At 51.7% G+C, this 25,691-nt stretch overlaps 1 protein-coding gene across 1 annotated transcript in view; it reads left to right on the top strand.

Moving 5' to 3' along the window:
* Positions 1-24,001, top strand: part of CHST13 (carbohydrate sulfotransferase 13) — a 32,755-nt gene extending 8,754 nt beyond the window's left edge. Inside the window, exons 2-3 of the mRNA XM_050904758.1 lie at positions 19,589-19,671; positions 22,704-24,001. Of these exons, the coding sequence (XP_050760715.1) occupies positions 19,589-19,671; positions 22,704-23,549 (929 nt within the window). The 3' untranslated portion in view covers positions 23,550-24,001. The remainder of the gene's footprint in view (positions 1-19,588; positions 19,672-22,703) is intronic.
* The last annotated feature ends 1,690 nt before the right edge of the window (positions 24,002-25,691 follow it).

The raw sequence follows: 25,691 nt of genomic DNA, 5'->3' as shown, positions 1-25,691 counted from the left end.
CCTGGCAGAGGAGCGGCTGGCTGGCCTGGCTGCTTCTGTTTTCCCCATAGCGCCCCTGAGGCTCTTAATATTTGGGTGAGCTTTGATTAGATAAAACAGTTGTAAATTTATGGGCAGGCAGACTGATGGGAATTTGGCTGGGAAGAGCTGGGAGTTGGTCTTTCCTGGGAGAAGAAAGCAGTTGTTCTCCCCGCTGGTTAGTACTGCAGCAGCTCTGACACCCTTGGGTTCGGCAGCTACATCCGCAGCCGAGGTGGCTCGTCACCATCTACCCGTGCAGGAAAGTCTGGCCGCATAACCCACATCCTTTGGCAGCTCCGTGCTGAGATGAAAATCACTATTTGGTATTAAAAATGGTCGAGGGCCTGGTTTTGAGGGTGTGAGTGCATGTGGATCCAGTGTCTGCCTACTTTTGCGGTCCCAATTGCATACACCACCCCATGCAGTCTCCAGTCCTTCCCTGCGCAGTGTCAAGAGCTTCCTGACCTACAGCTGGGCTCTCTGAGCACCAGCCATTCCCAGCCCCGTGGACAGCCCAGCCTGGCTTCTTCAAGCCCTGTTTGCCTCCCTCTCTGTTAGCATGTCCTGCTTTCCCTCCACCTTATCAATGATCCTCCCTGATGCATTGGAGCAAAACACAAATGCATTCAGTGTTCCCAGCGGTGCTGCTCTGCGTGATCACCATCACCGAACCCTCGTGGTGAGGTGTCACATTGCGAAGCTGTTTCCGCAGCTGGGAGATGCTGCAAACCACATTGGCCTGGAACTGAGTCTGGTGTCGTGCTCAGATGAGTCTGTTACGTGGCCATGTAAACAAACCGTGGCTGAGCACAGATGCTGAGACCTGCTGTGCTGAAGAAGCACCCGATGCTGGTAAGAACCTTGCTTTTTCATAGTGGGACTTAATTTTCATGGAGTCCCCCAGAGCATTATCCAGCTGGACTTGGAAGTTGCTTTCTCCCCAAAAAGTCTCTTTCTGAAGGTGGTGCTGTCTCCGTAGTGGCTTGAGTGGCAGATCAGCAAGCCCCTAGCCTGGGCACAGCAGATAGGCAGGTGCTGGCAACTCTAGCCGTGCTGTGTGTGCGTGGAGATGTGCCGTTGAACATTTTGGACCTGCACAGCAGTACACAGGACATGTCGTGGCCCGTGGGTCTCTTCCCATCCCTTGTTACCTCTGTGGTATGGAGGGACACTCGGGCCACAAGTCCTGGCCGCTTGTCACAGCACTGCTCACAGCTTATTCTTCTCTTTGTAAATGCCACTTGATTAATAGCTCTCCATCTCCTGGCTGCTCTCCCAGCCCTTCCGAGGAGGGGGCAGCAGCAGCGGGTTTGAGCAGTCCCTCCGAGTGGTCTCTCCGGGAGCACTGCTCTCCAGGTGGATTTGCAGCCTCACCGCTAACCTGAAACCTGATCCAAGCCGGCTCTCTGGCTAGATGTTGCTTCACTGCTCTGTGCCATGAATTACTGACCTTGCAGGAAGACGGGTAATGTTGACATGAGGTTCAAAGGTGACGTTTGTTTGGAGCTGCTGGGTGTGGGTGTCTCTGGACTGACTCCCCTGTTGCAGAGGGCTTCCTTCAAGGCAGGGACCTGGGAAATTAGCAAAAACTAATTGGAGGTCAGAAGCTCCTCAGCAATTCCCCATCCCTGTTCTTATCATGCTGCCCTGCGAGCACGCAGCTCAGCCCCCCTCCCCTGGCCGCGGGGAGCGTCTCTGCACGGTCATGTTTCTCCATGGCACGGGAAGGCGGCAAGTTCAGTCCTGCACACATCTGCAGAGCTGGGCCGTTCCTTTTGGCAAGGGTGCAGGGGTAACATATTCACAGCTGGGTCTCTTCCAAGTTTACTCCTGGCAGTATCAGAGAGATTGATTTCCCTTTAGCTTAATAGGATCAGCAGACACAGGCACTGTGAGACTCAAACAAGGCTGACTTGACACTGGTGGAGTTTTGCTTCAGCTGCCCATGAACTGCTGCTGCTGGGTGGGTGTGGGTGCAAGACTCCCAGTTCCCTTCTTCCTGGGGTCTCCATTAGACCTTGCTCATTCCCTGTAAAAACGAAAGAGATATCTTCAGAGCACCTGCTGCTAACAGCCATTCTCAGGGCTTGACCGGCAGCAGGGAGATAAATCTAACAACCACTCAGACAAGTTGCTACCAGTGATGTTGGATCTGTTGCGTCTCAGTGCTGCAATGACACTGGAGATGTTTGTGTCCTCTGTTAAACATGCTGGCTGGGGAGACAGGGCTCTTTGGTGGCCTCAGGCAATGGCCACTACTAAATGCAGGAGAAGTAGGCACAAGGAGCTATGTGATGAGAAGTTATGTGCTGGAGATGGTTCTCCCTAGTCTCCAGCAGGCTGTAATTAGCTCCTGTCCTCCTCTGCAAGCTCATGCATCTCTTCAACGCATTGTAAAGCCTCTTGCTCTGTATGTTGTGACAGTGAGTCTCACAGGTTAACGACCTGCTGTCATTTAGAAAGGCAGGACACAGACCTTCAGCTGCCTCTGCCCAGAGTAGATGGGCGAGAGCCATAAAGCAAACGCCGGGGAGGGAGTGGCTGTGTTGGGAAGAGTTTGCTGAGTGTGCATTTTTTCCAAGATCTGCTTGTTGAGGCTTTCATCAATTCCAGATGCGTGGAGCTGACAAGATGGCTTGAAATGTATTCAGCAGGGAACTCATTGAGCCATATGATGTTAGAGAGACTTCTTTTTCTTGTATGTGTGCAGGTAGCCTATGTGCAGAGGGCACAAACAGCATCTGCCTGAACCGGACCTGACTGCGGGCAGGTTTTGAGCAAGTCCAGCCAGGTCACCCAGCACCCTGGCCTGCCGTGTCCTCAGCAGCTGAGCAGAAGGCAGCAGGCTGGTGCAGATGGGCTCTTGGCTTGGTAGATCCATGCTGCTGTCTGAGCCCAAGAGCTTTCTGCAGCTGCGGCTTGCCTGAGCCTGCCCCGGCAATGGGAGCCTGCAGGGGTACGGACACCACCACAGTGTGCGAGTGTGCAGGGGAGAGGTGGGTCTCTGGTGCAGCCTTGCCAGTTGAAAATCAGCCCCTGTGCATCCCAGCAGGGATCTCTGCTTTGGCACTGCCAGTGCAAGCCCTTCTGCTGCAATTCCTGTCAAGCAGCAGACTGGAAAGGAGGAGTTTATTGACAAGGAATGGAAATGCTGGCAGTTCAGGCTTGCATTATATATGCAAGCAGCCAGCTGGGGCCAGGAGAGCGACAGGCATAATGGGGAAGAGAAATTGCTCTTGGAAAGCTTCTAGCTTGGCTTGTAGGAGGAATTAACCATTTAAAAACAGAAGGTTGCATGGTACTTATGCACAGATATTTTATTTGCTCACAGAGGCCATAGTCCTGTTGGATACTGTTAATTTTCTGTTTCCTATGAAGATCTTAATTGCAGTCCTTGTGACAGCAAACAGCTAGGCACGTTGCCCCAGTGAAATACATCCCCCCACCTCAAATGCCTGTGATCCTTCTATTAAACCTTCCTGACATCTGCCTCAGGCTGGTACCAGGTGACCAGAGGCTCCTTACACTGAGGAAACATGAGGGTTTAGGAGGAACCACTGAATGGGACAGAGTGTCCAGACCAGCTGCTGTTGGCTCTGTTCCTGCTCTGATCCCCACAGATGATGCTGTGGCATTTGGCAGGTTGCTTGAAGCAGCTGGATTCTTTCTTTCCCTCTCTGCATGATTTATTGTGAGCTATTCCTATAGCTGTCACCCTTTTCCATCACTTGATTAGAGTCTCCCTGGCTGATCCTTGACTCAAGTTGACTAAATTGGAATAAGAAAGCCTTCCCTGAAAAACAGAGCCCGAGCCATCCCCGTCTCTGGGGAGGAGGGAGCCACACAGCCAAGGGCCGGCTGTGCCAAGCCCTGTGCCTGGGTACGGCTGGTGACACTGTGATGGTCCAAGAGGTGCCATCGGCGAGAAGTGAAGAAAAATTACCTTCAGAAACATAAAGGCAAATTAAGCTGTGCGAGAAAGCGGGAGTCAAGAGAGGAAAGAGCTTTCATGAGGCTTTATAGAAAACAAGGAGCTTCCGTATGTAATTTTAATATCTTCCTAATGGCAATGGCAATAACCTCTTCCTAAGTAAACCTCCCAGGATCTTGAGCATCAAGAGTAATGCTCAAGTGATTTTAAAGCATGTCCAGCAGCCAGATCTGTGAATCACAGTCGCTACTGGAACCAGCAACTGCCAGTCCCTGTGCTGGCTTGGGTACGGCCAGCACTCCCTAAACAGGGGTCATCTGGCTGAAGCCTGGACAGACCAGGGATTTCAGGTTTCAGGAGTCTCTTCCAGGCAGTTGTTAAAGGCTGGGCAGTCTCCTGTTAGGGGGAAAAAAAAAAGGCAAAAAATAAAGTTAGAAAGATAATTATTTTCCTGCCCAGTGTGTGTGGCATGCAGTAGAAATCTAAACTAGTGCAGGATGTTCAGACCCAATCTCACGTCAGGAGTTTAATGTTCTTTTTGTAGCAGCTTAAAAAAATACATACATCTGATGACACCCCCTCAAACCTCCCAGACGCCTTTGTGGCTGCTGTCTGAGCAGTTGTGTACGGCATATGGAAGACGGAGTTGGCTGCAAACCCATTAATGCTAAATCGTCTCTCAGCTCCAGTGTTAACTGCAGAGTGCTGAGTTTGCACTGCAAATACGAAGCTCTGTGGGCTGGGTTTGTCATCCAGGCACGAGAAGCAAAATGCACACACGAGTCCATTGTCTCTTTTGACACGCAAGTGCTCCAGCAGCCTGCCGGGAAGTGTCCCTCCGAAGGGCGCTGGCAAGGGGCTGCACGCAGGGTCACACTAGCTTTGCAGCGGCTGGGAGCGCCTGCATGCCTCGGATGGTGGAAAGTCAGCACCATGCCTTCCAGTTCCTGCTAAATCTGTAAAATTAATAGAAATGGGCAGTGGAGATTACATTGTCAGCCATGCTTGCCATGTTTCTTTGGAACGCTTTCAGCAGAGATCCCTCTTTTTTAGTGGTTTGGAGAAAAATCCAAATAGCTCTGAACATTGGACTGCTGCCTCCCTCCTGTCCCATGTCCCACATGGTGCTGAATGGGGCACGCAGGCTGTGGTGCGGCAGTGGCTATCATCTCGCCCAGCGCCCTGTTTCCAGCCACAGTCTGTGCCAAAGGCACAGCAGACCCTGAGGAGTGAGAATGAAGCAGCTGCCTGTTGGAGAGGTATTTTCTGGATCCTTTCAGTGGAGGAGGGGGTGGTGATGTGAATGAAATAGGTCTTATTGTCACATTTCTGTAGTAATGGCAGTGCCAGGCCCATGTGTGACCTGTCAGAAGGCCCTCTTCAGGTGTGATTCTTGGTTAGGATCTTGGTCGGGACATGTTTGAGCTAGAAGAGAAGATACTGAAAAGTCAGTGACGAGGGGGACAGTCAGCAGGAGACTGCGGTTGGGCAGGGGGTCAGGTCAGCTGCAAGGCTGCTGCCTCTGTCTCGCCAGCCGTTCAGGAGGCGTCTGCCATCATTCCTTGGCACAGTGGCATTGCCTCCCCTACAAAGGTTGCCACAGCATTTGAGAGGCTGGGCTGAGGCATTTTCCTATGAAAGTCAATGTGTCTGTGTTAGGCTGGATCCAGACGGAGAAACCTGAAGTCTGGTGGCATTTAGTGCCAGTGGCACTTTGCGCTGGAGGCCAATGCCCCGTATCTGCCGGCTGCAGTTTTATTGCATCTGGCGTGAGCCGTTCCGCGTGGAAATGTTTACGGGTAGGTGACAGTCATGAACAAGGGGCATTGCAACCCCGCACCGAGGAAGCAGGGAGCATCCGGCTGCCTTTTGCCAGCAGGCTGGAAACCGTGTGAGTACATTTAACACGGCCGGGGCTCCTCGGCTGTCCGTATGCCTGTCTGCCCTCAGATCTCTGTGCGTGAGGGCCCTGTGCTGCAAGTAATTTGCACTTTGTGGGTGGTGTAAGTGCCCCAATATCGGACAGAGAGGTGATGGAGCTCTGCTGCCACTCCGTCCCCCGATGCAGCATGCCAGAGGCACTCCCATCCCGTAGGCCCCGGGCACAGGGTCCCAGCCGGCAGACAACTGTGTACAGACGTCAGGGATCTCACGCACAGGTGGAGGCAGGTGTGCTTGGATTTTTGGTCCCGCTGCAGTTCCCTGAGGCCGTGCATTTCCACCCCCAGACATTCACCACAACCACTGCTGCTTCTGGCAGACTCGGCCGTTCCCTGTCTGGCTGGAACAAGAGCAGGACGTGTACTCACCCCTCTGCGTGGCTCTTCCTATCCATCACTTTCCATGGAGAATAGCTTAGGACCTTCGTCCACACCCTGAATTAACATTTCCTGGAGGCATCACACCCCTATATCCCTCTCTTGCCCACGGGCCGCTGCCTTCCAGCCAGCAGGGCACATCCCGAGAAGAGTGAATGATTTTTCCTGTTAAAGGCGGTGCGGTCCGTCGAATTATCCCGTGTAAAACAGTGACTCATTGTCCCCTCTTGAGAGTGTGTTTCTTGGCTAGAGGGAGACTGTCCTTAGTGCCAGGGAGCCTGGCTGCTGTTACTATCCAGTTGTGCCACACAGCCCTGAGACTCTGAAGAAGCTGCAAGGTGGTGATTGCTGCAAACAAGGGTATTATTTTTAGGGGATGACACCTCCTTTCATCTCCTTCCCAGAGGAAGTCATCTTGGGCATTGGGCATTGCCCATGTACACCTTGTAACAGTGTGGTCAGGGGATCACCAATACCTTCAGATCTCTGTGTGTGTAGGAACTGTGTGGTCTGAGGATGGAAATGCTGCAGAAGGGTTTGTCCCACGGGATAGTAGCCATGGAGTGTGTGTGTTTGGTGGAAGGAGGATGGAAAACGCTCTTTTCCCTCTTGTCTAGGAGGTTTGTACAGCTGGGCCTCCTCAGACGTGGGAAGTGTCACCTCAGGTCACTGCCTGTGGTACCTCTTCTGAGGAACATGGCTGGGAAGGAGGTACTGGGGGTGCTTCATCAGCAGAGACGTGGGCCGAAAATGGGTGCTGGGAATGGGGTGCCCCGTCGTGCTTCAAAAGCCATCTGTGGCTGCTTGGAATTGGCCTTAAATAGCTTCCCAGAAAGCCAAAAAAGTCACCTGGGGAAAAAGGGGGAGATTTCCAGGGGAGGAGGGTGTGGGTGATAAGGGCTGGTAGGATCCCTCCATTGGCTCTACAGGGATGGGACATGCTTTAGCCAGGTACTGGAGAACAGGAAGAGGGTGGACCATTGTGCATCCTTCATCCCTCCTTCGCACCCCTCCCTTATCTCGCCCTGAAAGGGTACTTTATCACAGGGGCTAAACCACCACTTCTAGGTGACCCTGGTGCCTGTGATGCTGTAAAACCACCTTCTCCTATATGCAAATGTGTGCGGTTCATCCGTCTGAGCTGATGGGAGAGGAGATCTGTATTTCACTGCTACAGCTCGTCGTGCCTGTTGTACCTGGTCTGTTCTCTGTCTAAACCTCCTCATGTGCATGTCCTGTCTTGCCCCACTCAGGTTTGCCTCCGAGCTGCTTTTATTTGTGGTTTTTCCCTTAGCTTTGTGGGTAACCTCCTTGCAACGCATCTCTGTTTAGCCCTCTGCAGTTTCTAAGTGCTGGGAGGTGAGGGGAGGCGGGGGGGGTTAATTATTTGGTTTGGCTGTTTCAAAAGGGCTAGGGGGGGTGGTAGAAAACATGTAGCGGTGGAAAAAAAAGCCTGAGCTAAGCTTTCAGGCATCCCCGTGCTGCTGGAAGTCGGTTCTGTCTGATCCAGCCAAGTTCAAGTCACGCGGTTGGTTTAATTTCTGCTGAACGAAACAACGTTAAGTCAGGACCACATGAACCGCCGACTGGAGCATTTTCAGAGCTTCCCTTCCCACGGGGAGCAGTCCCGGCAGGCTGGGCTGTCGGTAACGGGGTGTCTCAGCGCACGATCCTGTGCTTGGCTGATTCAGCAGGACCTCTAAACAAGGGTGTGTTTCACCACGTGAGCCAGAACTTCCACTGACCTGTTGCTCAGCCCCAAAGTGAGCAGGTATGCGTTTTCCAGCCCGCCGTGTCGTGTGGGTGCCATTGGGGAAGTGCTTTACACCAACTCCTAGCAGCAGTCTTGTAATGGTAAGAGAAATTAAATACCCTTCGTTAAGCCCTCTGATGGACAAGCAGATGAGCTTCAGACTCACGTGTGTGTTTTACTCCCCATTCCTGCGAGAACAGACATATTTTGGTTGTCCGTGCTCCTGGGGGGGTGTGACACCAGTGACAGCTGCCAAGCTGCTGCGATGCTCCTTGTGAGAGATGGTGCCTGGCTGGAGATGGAGCTTCGCCGTGGGGAAGAACCGGGCTGACAACATCCAGGTGGTGGCTGTGCTTGAAAATAGAGTTGTATGGTCCAAAACCAAGCTACCTGGAGGCAGTTTCTGAGTCTGAGAGATAGGATGCAGTGCTGGTGAGAGAAGACACTTATCCAGTGGTTTCAGAGGGACAGTTGAGCTTCCAGGTCCCATGCCAATGCCTGAAGGTTGTGGCTCAGCTGATGACACAGAGGGATGCCATTAAATCACGTGGTGGTTTTGCAGGGGACAGGGATGTGCCTGCCTGCTGACCTGGTCCAGGAAGCAGGATCACAACGGTGACTCTAATCCTGCCCGTCTGATATGCTACCTTAGCCTGGCTGGGTTTTCTGGGAGGGACTTGCTCCAGGACCCTTGCAGGGGTACAACCAGCTACAGACCTTGGGCTCCCTTTGGAGGCCCTGTTCCTAATGCTCCCATTGCCCGTCCCTCCAGGGAGAGGTGTACAGGATCGGGGCATTAGTTGGGTCCTGGTGCAGACGCGTGGGCACCCTGTGCAGTTCTTTCAGCCGTCCCTAGCTAGTCAGCTCAGCGGCATCCTGCCCCTTGGCTCTGCTATAATGTCTGAAAATGCTCTGGAGCAAGCGAGGGGAAGGTCCTGCTGCTCCCCAGGTTGCTCCGGGTTGTCACTCTGCTGCAGGCAATGGGAAGGGAGCTGGCAGGGGGAGGTCTGACAGAGAATGGAGGATTATTCCCTTTCCCTAATGAGTGAGGCGAGACAGATGTCTCAGACTCTATGCCGCCTCTACCTCAGCAGAGAGAAATGCAGAGCCAGCCAGCCTTTACCGAGGCTTGGCCTGCAGAGCAGAGGGCAGGCTGTCAGGAATAGGCTGGGTTATATATTGCTGGCTTGTTCATCAGCAGGGGAAATATCGGAGGTGGATGGCGGTGGGTCTGCCTGTGACCACACTGCATGGGGCTGTGTTAGGTGGCAACCTGTTGCCCATGTCCACCTAACCTCCTGCACAGGAGAGTCACTCGCGGCTCACCTGCTGATGGGAACGAATGATCACCTGGGTCTGCTCTGAGCGTCTGCAAGAGGACGTCGTCATGAGGCAGAACAGGCTGAACAAGCCATAACTGGGGAGAAAAACACCACGCAAAGAGAAGGAAGGATGGGAAGGGCCACAGGGGCATTTCCCGAGCTGTGGAGGATGTTGGTCTGGAACAAGAAACGTATGTTTGTATTGCAAATATTAGAGTTACAGAGTTTTGCGAGTTGATGCCAGCTCCCCTCTATCACTCCTCCTGCTCACCACTCGCTGGCACAGCCCCAGGATGAACAAAAGAGGTCAAATCCAGCATTCGCTCCAAAGGAATCCGTTAGCTGCCACGTGGAAGCTGTGCAAGGTGGGGGCTATCATAGGTCGATATCTGAGCTCTCCCCTTTTCTGTAATGCAACTGCTTGGGTAGCAGTGCTGTGCATGGGAGAGGCCTGGGGAAAAGATCAGAAAACATCTCTTCTGGTTGTTCTCCATAGGGCTGGTTACTTTTTGCCATTACTTGTGCCCGTCTGAATATTGCTGGTCACCTTGAAATGCTCTGTCTCCCCAAAATGCTTAGTCCCATATGCGCTCTGCTGCCCAGTGTACCTGCCAGAATGGGGCATGGATGCTGCCTGCTACCTCTGAGCATGCCCAAGGGGCACAATCTCTTACCACCGGAGTGTAAACAAAGTGCAGAGATACCCATCAGCTGTCTGGAGGACAAACCTCAGCTCTGCAGTTGTAGGAAAAAACTTAGTCTGCTACCTGAGAGAGCTCCTTCCAAATCCTCCCAGCCCTGGCAGTTCCTTCAGGCCCTCGGCAGAGGTCCAGAGGCTGCCAGGCAAGTCTGAAATGCCTCGTGCGTCCTCTGGTTCTCTTGCTGAACCCCTGCATGCCCGGAAAGGCAGTGGTTGGGGCTGCACTGGACAATAAGTACTTGCTTGAGGTCTTTGTACACAGTCGTCGTGTTATTGTTTCACTTTTGGGGGCAGAACGGGGCCTGTCATGTCCTGCAGATTCAGGGATCAATGTTCTTAGCTGTGACTGATGCTCTTGGCTCTCCCCCAGCAAGAGGTACAGCTCCCGTGTTTGCGCTGCCACTCTCCTGGCATCCTCAGCCAGGTCTCTGGCATTTGCCATCCACCCCAGATTTTCCACACTATGGCCTCAAGTCCTGTGCCCCGCATCCAGAGTATTTGGGATGTTCCCTTTTCCCTTGTGAGCCGTGGGAATACACATTTTCCCAGTGGTGCCGCAAGATGGTGAGAGGCAGGGTCCCAGCTAACCCGCTGGAGGCAGCTGCCGGTGTGACACAGCAGTGTGATGGGGGACGAGGGCTGCTGTCTGTTTACCTGTCCTGGTTTCAGCTGGGATAGAGTTAATTTTCTTCTTGAGTTAATTTTCTTCTTAGTAGCTGGTACAGTGCTGCGTTTTGGATTTAGTGTGAGAATGATGTTGATAACACTCTGATGTTTTTAGTTGTTGCTAAGTAGCGCTTATCCTAAGCCAAGGATTTTTCAGTTTCCCATGCTCTGCCAGCAAGCAGGTGTGCAAGGAGCTGGGAGGGAGCACGGCCAGGACAGCTGACCTGAACTAGCCAAAGGGATATTCCATACCATAGAACGTCATGCCCAGTATAGGAACTGCGGGGAGTTGGCCGGGAGAGGTGGATCACTGCTCGGGCATCGGTCAGTGGGTGGTGAGCAATTGCATTGTGCATCACTTGTCTTTTCTTGGGTTTTATTTCTCTTTTTTTGTTGTTATATTCCTTTTCATTACAATTATTATTGTTATTTTTTATTATTATTTTTAGTTAGTAGTATATTTTATTTTACTTTAGTTATTAAACTGTTCTTAACCCACGAGTTTTACCTTTTTTTCCGCGATCCTCCTCCCCATCCCACTGGGAGGGGGGAGGGGGACGGGGCTGCACGGTGCTTAGTTGCTGGCTGGGGTCAAACCACGACATTACCGTATTTCAGAACAGCAAATCAAGCAGGCGCTGCCGGCTGAGCGGACGGCGAGGCACTGCGGGGCCGTGCTAGAGGACAGGTCTTGCTGCGCTCTGGCGTTGTGGTCGCCTCCTCATCGTGTGGCCTCACGCAGCAGCCGTGTCCCCCCCTCCCCTCCCCACGTCACCACTGCATGTGGAGGATCTTCAGCGTTGGCAGAGAAGATGCTGAAGCAGACTTGAGTTTTTCAGGGCGATCCAGCGAGCCACTGAGCTGGCTCTGGGTGCAAACACCTGGATGAAGCCCAGCCGGTTACACCTCCTGCTTCTCGTTTCACTTGCAGCTCCCCAGCAGAGGTGATTGTGTCTGAATTCACAAAGCTGAAGGATACATTTAAGCAAATCAAGCATGTGGTTCTGTTAGATTCCTTTTCCTTTCTTCTCTAGCATTTTAATTCAGCCTCTGTTGTCTATATCCCTGGCTTTTTAGATGCAGTAAAAATGAGCAGTCGCAGGAATCTACGTAGATTCGATTGCCTCTTTGCTGAAGCCAAAAATTTGCGTTCCCAAATCAAAACCTTCCAGTAAGAATAAAAATAGGAATGGGTTTGGTTTTAATTCCCAGAGGTGCTCCCTTAGCTCTGAAGATGTGTGAACGCCAGAATTGCCACACTTTTTCACAACTGAATGCAGCATGCAAGAAAGCAAACGGTCACTTATTTGGTTATCTTCTCCATCAAAGAGAGGTCACTACCTTCAGCAATGTTGAGTCAGTGTGTCTGGAGTTTGCAGTGGGATTTTGGTGTTTGGGTTCCCACATCACCCTTGTTTTGAAAAGTATCTATCTTTAAAAAAAAAAAAACAACAACAATCAGCCCTTGTGCTTAGGTGGAAATGAAGCAAATGTGTTTTCCACCAGTACGAGCCCAAGCATAAAAGCCAGAGCTTCCTAGAATTAAACTGCTTCCTTGAGACCAGCATTGTTCGACCCAATAGCTCTGATCCTTCCAAGCAGGGCTGCTCTTCACACGGACCACTGGCCACTGCCCTGGGGTTCGACTGCTGCTTCCACGTGTGATTTCTTGGCCTCCGTGCCCTGGACCATCCTCACACAGTCGAAGTGTCCAGCTGCCAACCAGGCTGCGTGTCCTAGGCTTTGCTATCCAACGGGCAGGGGAAACTGAGCTCAGACTGCAGGAATTATCTGGATCTATCACTGCTGCTGTCAAGCTCTATTTTCTTTCTCTTTTTTTTTTCCCCCCTCTTGGATGTTAAAATCGAAAATTGGACAGATTCAGCAGCCAGTGGCTGCAGCGAGGGTTTGGCTTTGAATAACGCAGTCTCAATGTCCTCTCTTAAATTAGATGGAAGGATCCTTCTCTGTGTCTCTTGGGTGCAGTTATTTTAATAGCGAGGAGCCTGTCTTCACGAAGCGGGGCTGCGTTTCTGCAGTCAGGGACGAGTGAGCCATCACTGCTCTGACTGAAGCACTCACTCATCGCCCATGACAGGTGTCGGAGAAGAGTCAGCAAAGTCCGGAGAAGCTCATTGCTGTGCCCACGAAGAGATCGAGGTCCTAATTTCTGGCTCTTCTAGTGACTGACTTAAAGCAAGTGCTGATCCCTTGACACTATAGAGCTCTGAGTGTTGTTTCCCCTTTTGATAAGAAGGGGTAATCTTCTTATTTGTTTCCCACTGTAAACTCTTCTTTCTCCTACGAACGCAGTTCAGCTGCACACGTGCCATGTGTGCCAGGCAGTCAATTCGTGTCACTGATACCTTTTCCTATGTTCAGATCCAGAATCCATCACAAATGTGAACCCATCACAAATCCATCACAAACGTGATGGATTCACACCCCACCTCCCCCAAGTTCAGCGCTTTTTTTTCCTGGCCTGAGAGCGAGCATCCCCTTCCAAGAGGGGCTGCCCTGAGACCTGAGTCTTCCTACAGTACAAACAAGCACCTATCCCACTCACTGGCTGGGAGTCGCAGGCTGTAATTAACACTCAGACTGATCATTTCGGGTGGCCAGGCACCACAATTATTTTTTCTCTTTTTTTAGGTTTTGCACAGACACAACAGGAAGCGAAGCTGGGACTGTGAGACAGCAGTGGGGAGACAGTGGTGGGGTCAGGATTAGCTCCTTGGGGCCTCTGGGGTGCGTACTCACGTGCAAGCACGCGTGCTGTCTCTTCACTTCCCTTGGCTGGAGGCCACTGAATCTCCAGGTTTTAACCCTCTCCAGTGTTCCGTATTGGAGACCACAAATGGAGCTTTTGGCTCCTCACGGCCCCAGGGTCCAGCCCGGAAAATGCCTGAAAGCTCCATCCTCCAGCCCAAAAGGAGTTGGGATTCCTCCTGCTGCGTCTTGGCCAGACTCCCACTGATCTGGGGTTTCTAAACCTCTTCCTATATCTGGCATCTGAGCAAGCGGGCATGAAGATGTCCTGCACATGAAACACCTCCCGTCCCTCTCTGCTGGCCCATTCCCAGGGGACAATCACATCCTGGCTCAGCTCATATGCACATCCAGCCCTTGCAACCTCCTATGGGGCAGCAAGTCCTGGGATCACCTGGTCGCCTCGCAGCCCTTCTCAGCAGCTCTGGATCTGCCTTGGTCCAGGAGAGCAGAGCTGTTGGTGCTGCAGGTGAGGGTTACCAATGCTATGGGTAGTAGTATTCATGCTTTTTTTGCTGCTGTGGCAAATACCTCACCTGATACGTTTCAGGACTTTGTTTGCCTTTTTTTGTGATAGCCCAGAACTAATGCATCTGGGACCTCCTGCCACTTCCAGCAGCAAAGTAGCAGAAACTGTTGAATTCCAATATTGCAAAATTAAATTCTGTTGAATTATTGAAAACTCTGTTTCGTCCTGGTCCAGGACGAAGCTTTAGTTTCCCTGTTTGGTGTTTCAGTCTCTCCCTGCCGTGGCAGCCTTTCTCAATGCTTTGTCCATCATCAGTATCTTTCTATTTTTATGTCAACTCATTCCCGAAGTATTGATCCCAAAGCCAATCTTGGAGATATTTTACTAGAAATCTGCCTTCTGCCCAGCATTTCCTATTTAAACACCATCTGCTTTCCAGTTGCTTGTGTTCCTTACAGTTCACCTTTTAAACTTCATCTTCTCTGATTGAAGTACTTGTTTCTTGTGGTATGTCATGTCTTGTGTTATGTATGTCTGGGTGAAGATCTACCACATATGCTTGATCTACAGAACTGCGTTATTTTATTCACAGATGAGGTTGCATGGGTATAAGCTGCGCTTAGTAAATGCCATGTTGATTTTATTCCCCTATCCAGTTGCACTCACATCTTTTAATTGTTTTCTTTCCTTCAGACTATTTTCTAAAGCCTTAGCAATGCTGATGTCAGCCTAGCAGGCTTGTCACTGCCTGAATCCTGTCTCCTAGCCAGACTCTTCAATTCAGGCGCTGGATTTGCTGTTGTGGTTGCAGAGAACCTCCCTCTGTATTAAGTCTCTGCGGCCAAAACAGCAAATTCTTTTGCTGGTGCTTCCAGAAGTCTGGGATGGGCATGATCCAGTCTTTCCCTCACCTCACACGTCTGGCTGTCTTTGCAATCAGCTAGTACAACTAAATATTCACAGCTTTAAAATCTATTCCCTTTTCCAAAGAGCTGGCAAGTCATTGAAACCCCAGATCCTGCTGCGGTATTGATGTCACACCACTGCAAGAGAATAGCTTCGGTTTTGATGGGATAGCACTAAAATCTGGGCTGTAGGGAGAAAGGAGGGAGGGAGCGTGTTGCCTTTTTAAGCTCCAAAGGAAAGACAGAAAGCACTTGTAGCACAGGAAACTCCACAATGTGCCTGAGCTCCCTTTCAGGCTCATCTCATTCAGTGATTTCTGATCAATGTTATTGCCTTAGCGTGGGGTTTTTGGTCTCTTGCTCTGCATCACTCCTATTCCCTTGCCTCATCCTTTGAAGATGCAAAGGACAAATGTGGTGTTTCCTTCTGCCCATCTCAGTGAAAAACATTTTGGATTTGGATCACGGACATACACTGTCTTGATACTTGTTATCCAAATGGTGATCCAGCAGTTGCCAAGGGTTGATATTTTCTTCCCTTTAGAAACTCGATATACCTTGGCTAAGTGACATCCCTGCTTTCGGATGCAATTGTGGCAATGCTAAATTTCCAAGGATTACCACTGCATGTGGTGGAATCTGGGAACCTCAGTAACAAGCTATGAAGTCGGGAGGAAAGCCAGGATGCAGAGATCTTGGCAGCTCCCCCGTGATGGAAGATCCTGCTGTACTCAGGGCCATGGTGCCAAAATGCAGCACGAACCATTAATTTATTCTGACGATACTCCCTCCTCAACACTGTCATATATTTCAGTATTCCTTGGCCTTCCCAAACTTCTTGGAGTCCCAGGAGCATCCCAGGGATGGGTACGCCAATAGTACAGGGGATAGGGTGATTGACTCGCTCTCAGCATGAACGAGTGGAAGAAGAGGGATGTGTAAATGCCCATCTGCCCCCTTCCTCCCTCCTCCTCCTCGCAGTCCAGGCTGTATCCCAGATCTGATGGAAGAAACAGGCACAGATCAAGAATCGAGCCTTTCCCCGGCTCCGCCTCCATGTTTGGTTTCCTCTCCAGCTGTGCAGTTCAGCCAGCTGTGGAGCCCCTTGAGCTGAGCTTTCCTAAGGTGGGCCATTGCCTGCTCAGGGTAGGCGGTAAAGGTGAGGACAGGATGGGGACAGCAATTAGGGGACAGGATGGGGAGAGACCCCAGGATGGGAGCTCACAGTGGGATTGCGTGATGGGGTGGTTGGGATGGAGCAGCCGGGGAAGAGGGGTTTTGTGTTCAAATTAGGGCTGAGTTGTGTTCATACAGCTGCCGCATGATGAGGACCCAGGGTCTGGCGACTGCGGGAGGACTGGGAGAGGAGTGCATCAACAGAGATGCTGCAGGTGCTAGGGCTGAGGAATGGTGAACAGGGGACGGCCACAGCTTGGGGTCATGGGGCAGAGCTCTGTTAGGTGGCAAAGCCTGGTCTTAGCGGGCCTGGACTCCATTAAATCACTGTCTACAGCCTCCCGCTTGCTCAGGCAGGTTGCAGCAGCCCTGGTCTGCGTACTGCTGTGACGGCCCGTGTTGCTCTGCCAGGGTGATCCCAGACGTTTTGGGGATGCTTTGGGCACAGGCAGCCCGGACTTGTCCCTGTTGGAGTGCACACTGCCGGCCGCAGGCATTTGGAGCTGCTCTGACCCCAGCCCTGCAGAGGATGGACGCTTTGGTCCCATGGGGCACACAGATCGGCTGCTGCCCTCCGCATGCACCGGTGCCGGCATGGTGCTGTGCTGAGCCGCACACGGTTGCAGCTGCTGCCTCTCCCCCTCTGCCGCAGGGTTTAACACTGTCTTCAAAAGTCATCCTCACGGCCCAGCCCGTTTGCTTCTCTCCTTGGGACGCTGCATGTAGCGCGAGCAGACGGTTTCTGAGGGGGGAGACTTCCTGCAGTTGGAGCCTTGTGAAAACCTGCCATTGGGGCAGGCGTTTGCTCTGAAGGGTTTGGCGAGTGCCCCGGGCAGGGGATGGTGTCATCGCTTTGGAGAGCAAAAGCTGTCAAGATGCAGTGAGCGTGGAGCGCTGGCGTCTTCCCCCTGCCAGCTCAGTGCTCCCGGGCTCCTCCAGCCGCACGGGAGCAGCCTGGCGGCTTTTTTTCCTTTTTTTTTCTCTTCCCCGTTTTTTTCTGGAACCCTGTAAAGCATGAGCATAGCAGGGATCCCAGGGGGTTTGCTGCTATCCGGAGAAGACGCCGTGTTCTCTGCCAGATCTTGTGCTGTGGAAAGGCTGGAGGAAGTCCATTTTGCAACGTTTCTGCTGGGGCTGTTGGCGAGAGTCATGCGAGGTGCAGCAGTCCCTGGCCAGGCTTGTTCCTCTGCCTCAGCAGCACCGAAAGGCACAGCCCAGAGCAGTCAGAGCACAGATCTGACCTGCCTGACCTCTGCTTGCTCCCCACCTTACTGCAGATTTGCTTTTTGTTCACCCTGAAGAGCCTCCTGCCGAGCCAGCCTGCTCCTCCTGGGCCGTGACCTGACCCTGCACCAGGCGCTGAAGCCTTTCCCTGGGACGGCGTTTCCACGCATCCCTGCGCAGCACCGGCACAAGCAATTTGCATTTCTAGCAGCTTCAGGTCGGCCTGAACCACCTGGGGTTTGCTTATGTCCCTCGTAAGAAAGGTTCTGGTTGATGCACGTGTTAATCTCGAAAACAAACGCCTCCACATTGCTTTTACTAAATATAGGACAAGTGTCTGCTGCGGTGCAGGGCACTTGCAGACAACCCACAGCGGGGGTCATGCTCTTAAATCAAAGAGGAGTTTATCAGCGCTGGCCAGGAAAGGGACTTGAGTTTAATGCTCTCTGCTTGCAGATTCAAGCTGCAGTGAGTCGAGTTTTCAAGGTCGATCTCATTCCCTGTCATTTGCAGAGGGCTGAGCCTGGAAATGTGAAACGGGGCTCCTCTGAGACGAGCATCTCAGCCCAGCACTGTGTACGTTGGATCTTCCGCTTATCTCTCATTAGCACAGATGCCGTTTCACCCTCCTGTGGGGTAACTGATACAGGGGATTGAGGAAGAAACCGTACCTACTCGTTGAGTCACATCTTGATCAATCCAGTGCTGCAGGAAGTGTCATTTCCCACGAACGCGCAAGCGTACATGCACTGCTGATGAAATCTTGTGAGGTCAGGCAGTCATTTCCCCCTAATTACAGCTCCAGGAATGAATAATGTTTAGCTTAGACCCTGGTGACTTTGTGCTTTGGAGCAGTTTTCATTTAAGCAAAATATAAGCACATGAAAATGAAGATGGGATTTGGATTTTTCCTTCTGGTTATTTTGGTTAAAAAGATGCCATCTGGGGCTTGTATAACAAATTTTTCTGTGGTGATGGTCAGTGAACGAAAAGATCCAGAGCCCCAAATTGTCATGCAAAAAGCCTCTGTGTTAGAAACCTTCATGTTGCCAGAAATGGTTTGTGAGAGATGCTTTTCCTTCCACCACATACATCCCCCTGACATTTTAGAAGGTCCCTGTAGGAGCAGGAACTTGGAGGACTGGAAGAACCTCCCAGGCCACAATCTCCTGAATAATGTGTCCTATCATCCCCTTCAGAAAAAACATCATCTTCCAGTTTAACTCACAGTGTTATTTCTTCTGTGGAAGCCAACTCCAGGGCTGCACAACCCCCATGGTTAGAAACCTTCTCATGTGAAAACTGTCACGGCATCCTCCGCCAATGGAGAGGGTCAGATACAAGAAGCAGAGGGTGGGTGAGAGGTGAGACAGTTGCTTGGAGGTGTTACTGCAAGCAAGAGCCTGCGCCCCTGTTGCGGCTGGCTCCATGCGTTAGGTTTGGGATATCCAGGCCACGTGGTTCTGCCCACGCTGTGCTGGAAGCAGGTCCCTGGGGCTGAGGGACGGCAGCTGAAGTGGATGCTTCATAGCCTGGAAGGTGGTTGCATCCCTACATAATTTATGAGCATGAGAACTTGAGCATCTGTCACTGACTGGGTGTCCGGCACCACATTCGTGGCTTGGGTTTGGTGCTGCTGCAAATAATAGACCTCCGAAATCAAACCAGCCGATCTGCATGGCAGGGAGGGGGTGAGGACTGCTTGGGTGGCTGTCTTCAGCTTCAAACACTCAAGGAGATGTTGCTGGTTTAGAAGGGAAGGAAAAAAAAAAAAGGCAAGAAAGAACTTAAAATGACTTATCAGTCAAACGAAGCATCTGACCAATTTGTCTATTAATGACTGTGTCTCTGAGCCTGGAAGTGCAAACTCCGAGCCCGTGGGGGCTCAGCGCAGAGCTGCCGGTGTTGGATCTGCCCCTTATCTCTGCCAAGCACAGATGCTGTCTCACCCCTCACAGGGCCGTGGCAGTGCTGGTCAGGGTCCTGTCACCTCCTGGGTCATTCCCTTGCCAATGCAGCCTGCACGCAGTGGCATTTCCCAAATGCACATGGATCAAACTGTTCCCAGTTCCTCTCGAATTTGTAACAACCCGTTATCCTTATTTATGGTCTTTTACTTGTTTAAAGGTTAGGTCTGGACCTTTTGAACCCTAACTGCAGGTTTTGTTAAAAAATAAGAGGGAGGGAAAAGCATTGCTTGAGCATCTTCTCCGAGAGCCAAACAGATTTGTCTCTTCTCGGAGGACGTTGCCTCATCCCAACTTGGGCATCTCCAGAGAGGGTGAGGGAAGCAGCCCCTCCCAACCCCTCTGATTTTTCTCGCTCCTTTTCCAGCTACAGAAGACGGGGTTATGAGATCCACCTGGCAGGGGAAGGCCGGTCGCAGCCCACTCCAGGCCCTGTACGAGAGTGACCAGGTAAGGGGCCAGGGAGAGGGAGATGGGGGGTGAAGAGGGAGCAGGGCGCTGGGGGTTGACCCCTTCTCCCACCCCTCCGGTGCGTGGGGCACTGCACTGTCTCCAACCACCCCCGAGGTCCCCGCGCCTGAACCTCTGGCCGTGTCCAAAAGAAAAGACCACACCACTTTGGGGAGTAATTGTTGATAAAAAACTGCTGATGGCCCTTGCTGGTACTTGGACAAATGGTTTCATTATCGGTGGGCTGAGCCATAGCTGGGCAAACCCCGGCAATTTCGCCATCTGAGGATTTCAAAGCCAACTCTGGGCCATCATAGCAGGGCAAAAGCATCATTGCTGCACTTTCTGAGCTAATAATTGATAGATGCTTCTATGTTGGGTGCTATATATATACACACACATATGTATATGCATATATATATACACACACACACATATATAGCTGGACCCAGCCATGAGGGGTTTATAATCCTGCCATCCCTGCTGCCTCCCCACTGCCCATCAGCAGTGCCCACTGCAGCCAGAGCCAGATCTCCTTTCCATATGCGATGCTTTGTGTTACTGTCTAGGTTGATGCTTTTATGTCTACAAGCAGCCAAATTACATTTGCTCTGGGAAAAATGGCAAATGTGGACTTCCTTGGCCGTGATGCCGGCAAACCCTAATGCTGCTGGAATGTCGTGGTGTTATTTCCTTAAAAGTGATACTTAAGTAAGTTCTCTGGCTTTTAAAGAGAAGGAAGTGAAGGGAGCAATTTTGCTCTGAAATAACTGCAAGACATGCACTTATTCCAGTGGGCGGCTGTTGAAAAGTAGTCACATTTATTTGTTGCCATGCCTGCAGACAGTGTCTGTCTGTCTGTCTTTCTGGTCCAATAGTTTTGAATTATGCAAGTGCAGGGAAAAACACCTGAAAAAAAAAAATCACATTATTAAAATACCTCTTTTTTTTTTTAAGCACTTGCAAAAAGGGTTTCCAATTTAAAAAGGTGATGGGGAGCCTCCAAACAAAAGAAATTTCTGCTGAAAGGTTTGGCTGTGTCGCAAGGAGGTGTACCATGAGAATGCCTATTCAGCTATGATTATCACCTCCCTCGGTGCTATATCTTCTTCATATCCAAGTAGCCAACAATGTCAAAGTCATCTTTTGGTGGCGGTTAGAGTCTGTTGACCTGCATTTCCTCCATCTGAGCATTTTCCATTATCATCTCCCTCTTGGAAGGAGCAGGGATGGGATGCTTTCCTCTGCCCCTGTCTCAGGTTACTGCCCATGCAGGTTCCTGGAGAAAGTGGTCACTAAGGTGACCTGGACAAGGTTATTTCTTTTGTGGAAATGAGATCCAAAAGGGTCTGAGTGTGGTTCATCCCTTGCAGGAGGAGCTTTTTGCCTAGATGTTAGTGCCCCTCTGAAGGTGACGAGTCTGCTGGATCATCCACGGGATGGGCAGTTTGTCTCAGGATCCCAACTCCTGGCAGGAGCTTTACAAAGCCCCATCTGCACAGCACTGCCTCTCCCGGGCTCTAGTGCCTCCCAAAACCCCTTATGGTCCCCCAGGGAGAGGTGAGGGTGCACCTGAAGCTTGGCAGAGGATGTCCTTTGGCATGCCTAAGCGATGACAGCTGTCAGTAGCAAGGATGTAGGGACCAAGGAGGTGGCCTGCCCTTGCCCTTCATCTTGAGGTTGCCACATCTCTGCAGGCTGCAGAGACATTTGCCGTGGCGCCCTGTGACGCCAGTGGGACTGTCTTCACAACTGCAAAGTGGAAGCCACTGTCGTCTTGTGACATGGGGGTCATTGCACTGCATTAGAGCAACAGCTCTGCGGAGTAAGAGCCGCCGCGGGTTAGCAAACGGGTGGTGAAGCCGTTAGTGGTCGTGGCCGGACGAGGCTGTTGGAGGTTCCCAGCAATGATGTCAGGGCTGAAGGCGAAACCTCCCAACCCTCGTGAGCAAAACGTGGAAGGAGTGGGCAGGAGGAGGAGGGGACCTTCCCCTTCTGAGTTCCTGGAAATAATTTCCTTCCCCAGATGTTTTAATGACATTTTGGGATTTCTGATGAAAACCATGACAGGAAAGGTCATGTCCCCAAATCTGGAGGGGGGTTTCAGCTGGGGCAGGGGTCAGGAGGCTCTGAGCTCCTGGGACGCCAATGCAGCGGCTGCCAGGCCTTAATGCAAGGGTCAAAAGGGATAAAGGACCATATGCGGACTCCTCGTCCCTGTGGACAAAGGAGACTGTGACCAGAGCCAAGGCATCAGACTGGCCTGTGTGGAAGACATCCCTCAGGAGAAGAAACCCAAAGCCCTCAGGAAGGACCCCACCACCACCTCCAGGAGCACCTCGCTCCTCTCCATCATCCCCTGCCACCCCACCTCACCTCCAGCTCCCTGTCTGCTCGCCAGGGTTTCACCATCAGCGTTAAAGGCCATTGTCCTCCACCCAAGACCTTTGCCTTTCCTTGGCAGCACACTCGTGCCGCCTTGGCAGCACGCTCGTGCCGTTTTCATCATGCATGCCCACACTTGTTTGCCATGTTTCTGCCTCTTGGCTGCAGTGTTCGCAGTGAGCCCACGGGCGTAGGCGTCAGTGCGACGCAGAGATGCCCCATGGCAGCCAGGAGGTGTGTGGGGCCCTGCGCCAGCAAAGAGGTCTGCGCTGTTTGCCCCTGGAGGGGTCGGGCCATGTATGCCCCCCCAGACTGGTGTAAGGGAGAGCTTTAGCCCAGTGTGTGGAGGGGTTGCTGTAACAAATGGTCAGTTGTTGTCCCTCCCTGCACTGCCTGTTCTTCCCTCACCCCCTTTGACTTGTCTTCTCATCCGGCTCCTCATCACATTTTATTCTGTCTTTTGCCCCCAGCAGGTCCAAGGATTAAATGCACCAAAGCAAGTTGTGTTCAAAGCCAACACTGTCCCCAAAATCTCACATGGGTGACTGCCAAACCCAGGAAGGGGGAGAGGATGGGGACAGTTGTGTGGGCAGGCCATGATCAGCTTGGGCAAGTTAGTGACCATCTCATTGTTTTTCTCTCCCCAGTTTGAGCAGTCATCACTGCAGGCAGTTCACCAGCAGAGACGGGAGCTGTTGAGCAACATCTGCAACCGTTACACCCGCAAGCGGCGTCTCCTGCGGCCAGATGACTTGCGGCACTTGGTGGTGGATGACACGCATGGGCTGCTCTACTGCTACGTGCCCAAAGTGGCCTGCACTAACTGGAAGCGGGTGATGATGGTCCTGACGGGGCAAGGCAAGTACCGGGACCCACTGGAAATCCCCGCCAACGAGGCCCACGTCTCATCCAACCTGCGCACCCTCTCCGAGTACAGCATCCCTGAGATCAACCACCGCCTGCGCAGCTACCTCAAGTTCATCTTTGTGCGGGAACCCTTTGAGCGCCTGGTCTCGGCGTACCGCAACAAGTTCACCCGCAGCTACAACACAGCCTTCCACAAGCGCTACGGGACCAAGATCATCCGGCGGCACCGGCAGGAGCCCAGTGACAAGGCCCTGGAGCGCGGGGACGACGTGCGCTTCGAGGAGTTCGTCTACTACCTGCTGGATCCACGGACGCAGCGGGAGGAGCCCTTCAACGAGCACTGGGAGCGGGTGCACTCGCTCTGCCACCCCTGCATCGTCCACTACGATGTGGTGGGCAAGTATGAGACCTTGGCTGAAGATGCCAACTACATCCTCCAGCTGGTTGGGGCCGACACGAGCGTCAAGTTCCCATCTTCATCCAAGACCACCAGGACGACGGATGACATGACAGCCCAGTTCTTCCAGGACATTAGCCCCTTCTACCAAAAGAGACTCTTTAATTTATACAAAATGGACTACTTGCTCTTCAATTACTCCATCCCTTCGTACCTCCGCATCCGATGAGGCAGGGGCTGGGGGGAGAGCGAAGGAGAGCTGGATAACTCTCATCTTACTACAATTCCGCTCCTCCCACCCTGTGCTCATCTCTTGGTTGACTTCTGCCCTGTGCCCTCTCCATTATGGTCTGCTGCACATCCTGATGCCTTGTTCACGCATGGTCTGGAGGAAGGACACCTCTCAAAACACTGGGGCTGGAGCTTTTCCTTCCCTTTCCCTCCCACCCTTCAACATCTACAGGGGATGGTCGTGGGACGGACACTGCTGGGTAGGAGGGCTTGCCTTGGCTGGGGACTTTCTTTTAACTAAGAGACTCCTCTGTAGATCCAAGTCTTGGGAAGGCTCCTTTTTCGGGCAGGATCCCTTCAGGTCTTTCTCTTCCTGACTGGGCCGTTTGGGGGAGGACATGGTGTCTCAGGGGTAGGGTGGAGTGTGTCAGAGACTTGCATAGAACCAGAAATAAAGCAATAATTTAATGTAAGTTTTTCCTTTCATTTAAAATTGCTCCCACCTTTTCTTCTCACTTTGTTCCCCTCCGTCCTCCCCCAGCTTCCCCGCCATCCCCCGTTGCTGGGGAAGGCAGTGGTGCGTTACTGTGACCATGCATTTCTCCCTGACAAAGTGTGGAGGGCTTTTTTGTTCCTCTCCTTTCACGTGCTCTCAGTTGGGATGCAAAATACTCCAAAGAGAGAGAGAGGAGCACATTTGCAGCAGGTATGGGCTGATAGAAACACAGGGGTTTCTTCTGAACTACAATAGCAGAGCACTCAGTGCCTGTGTGTGTGCACGTGTCTGGATTTCTGGTCAAATCCAATCAATCCAGGCCCCACACCTCCTGTTTTTTAAGAGCAGGTGGTAACTGTTTTGCAAAGCCGTAAGTACAGCACGAGTGGAGGTGTCTGCTCAGGTGAAATCACATCGTCCACGGTGTCCTGCCTGCGGCCCCGCTGGGCTGGCAGGACCCAGCTGGCAGCGCTGGCTTCTCGTCCTCTGCCACCATATGCTGCTCCGGTGCGCAGCCGGTGCCTCCCGCATGGGGTGGCCACATTGCACCGGGGGATGGAGAAAGCTGCTGGGGCAGGTTTGAGTTATGAAGTGCTTCGGGGAGCACTGTGGTGGGATGTGGGAGATTGCTATGGTAATGGAAAGGGGATGCTGGACTGGGAAGGCCAGAGAAGAGAGAGAGAGAGAGGAGAAAGTGTCTGTCTCTGTGTGTCTTTTGTGTGTGTGTGTGTCCGTGTGTGTGTGTGTATCTGTGTGTCTGAGAAAAAATTGAGAATAAAAATGGGGACAGAGACACCTAGAGGAAAATTCCCCTTTGCCTGGCTGGCTTTGGACAATTCATTCCTTGAAGAAGAAACGGGGAGGAGGGGATGAAACACAAAAGAAACTGACAAACCCAGTCCTAGGATTTTAAATTAAAACCAGTCCAAGGAGCTGTATTTTTTTAAAACCATATTTCAGTCTTTCCTCTTTTCTGTTCGGCTTTGGCTGCCTTTGTAAATAAACACGCCGGTAATAGATGGTGTAGAGTGTGTCTGCTGGCTTGGCTGCGAACACTTGACTTATTAGTGCAATACAATGGGAGGTTTTATAAAACCCCAGTGCTCTCAGGCTTTTTTAAAAAATAACCTTTTCATCTAACTACTTTCAGCTGTGATATCTTAACCTTTTTCCTGTCTGCCTCTGATTGGCACCTGTATGCTGACACTCCCTCCTTGGTTGCTCCGTTTGGAGATTGGGTTTAGCAAAGCAACGAAAAAGAAAAGTAAATAAAATTGCTGGTGATCCTGGCAGTCTGACTGATTCTCCCAATCTGGACTGGAGATCTCGTGGAAATGGCCTTTCTTGTGCTCTCTTAGTACCTCCCTGTCTAGCTGAAACTCAAAGCACAAAAACATTATATGATGCAACAAATTTCATCTGCAGCGTTCAGGCTTGGAGTGCATTCCTGCTGCTTTCTCAGGAGTCCCGCGTTCCCCGCTTAGCACTGCCTCTGCTTGGAAAAATAATTGTTCAAGTCACCACAAGCTCTTTTTGTCACTTTTGGTCATGAATCATAATTTAGGGTCAGATTCAGAGTCACAAAGGGATGGATTTCTGGATGGATTTCTTTTCTTTTTCTTTTCCTAAATACTGTTCCCTGCA

This window comes from Gymnogyps californianus, chromosome 13, assembly GCF_018139145.2.
Source record: "Gymnogyps californianus isolate 813 chromosome 13, ASM1813914v2, whole genome shotgun sequence".
Classification (NCBI taxonomy): Eukaryota; Metazoa; Chordata; class Aves; order Accipitriformes; family Cathartidae; genus Gymnogyps; species Gymnogyps californianus.
The sequence above is the reverse complement of the archived record's forward strand: the minus strand, read 5'-3'. Positions and strand labels throughout refer to the sequence as shown.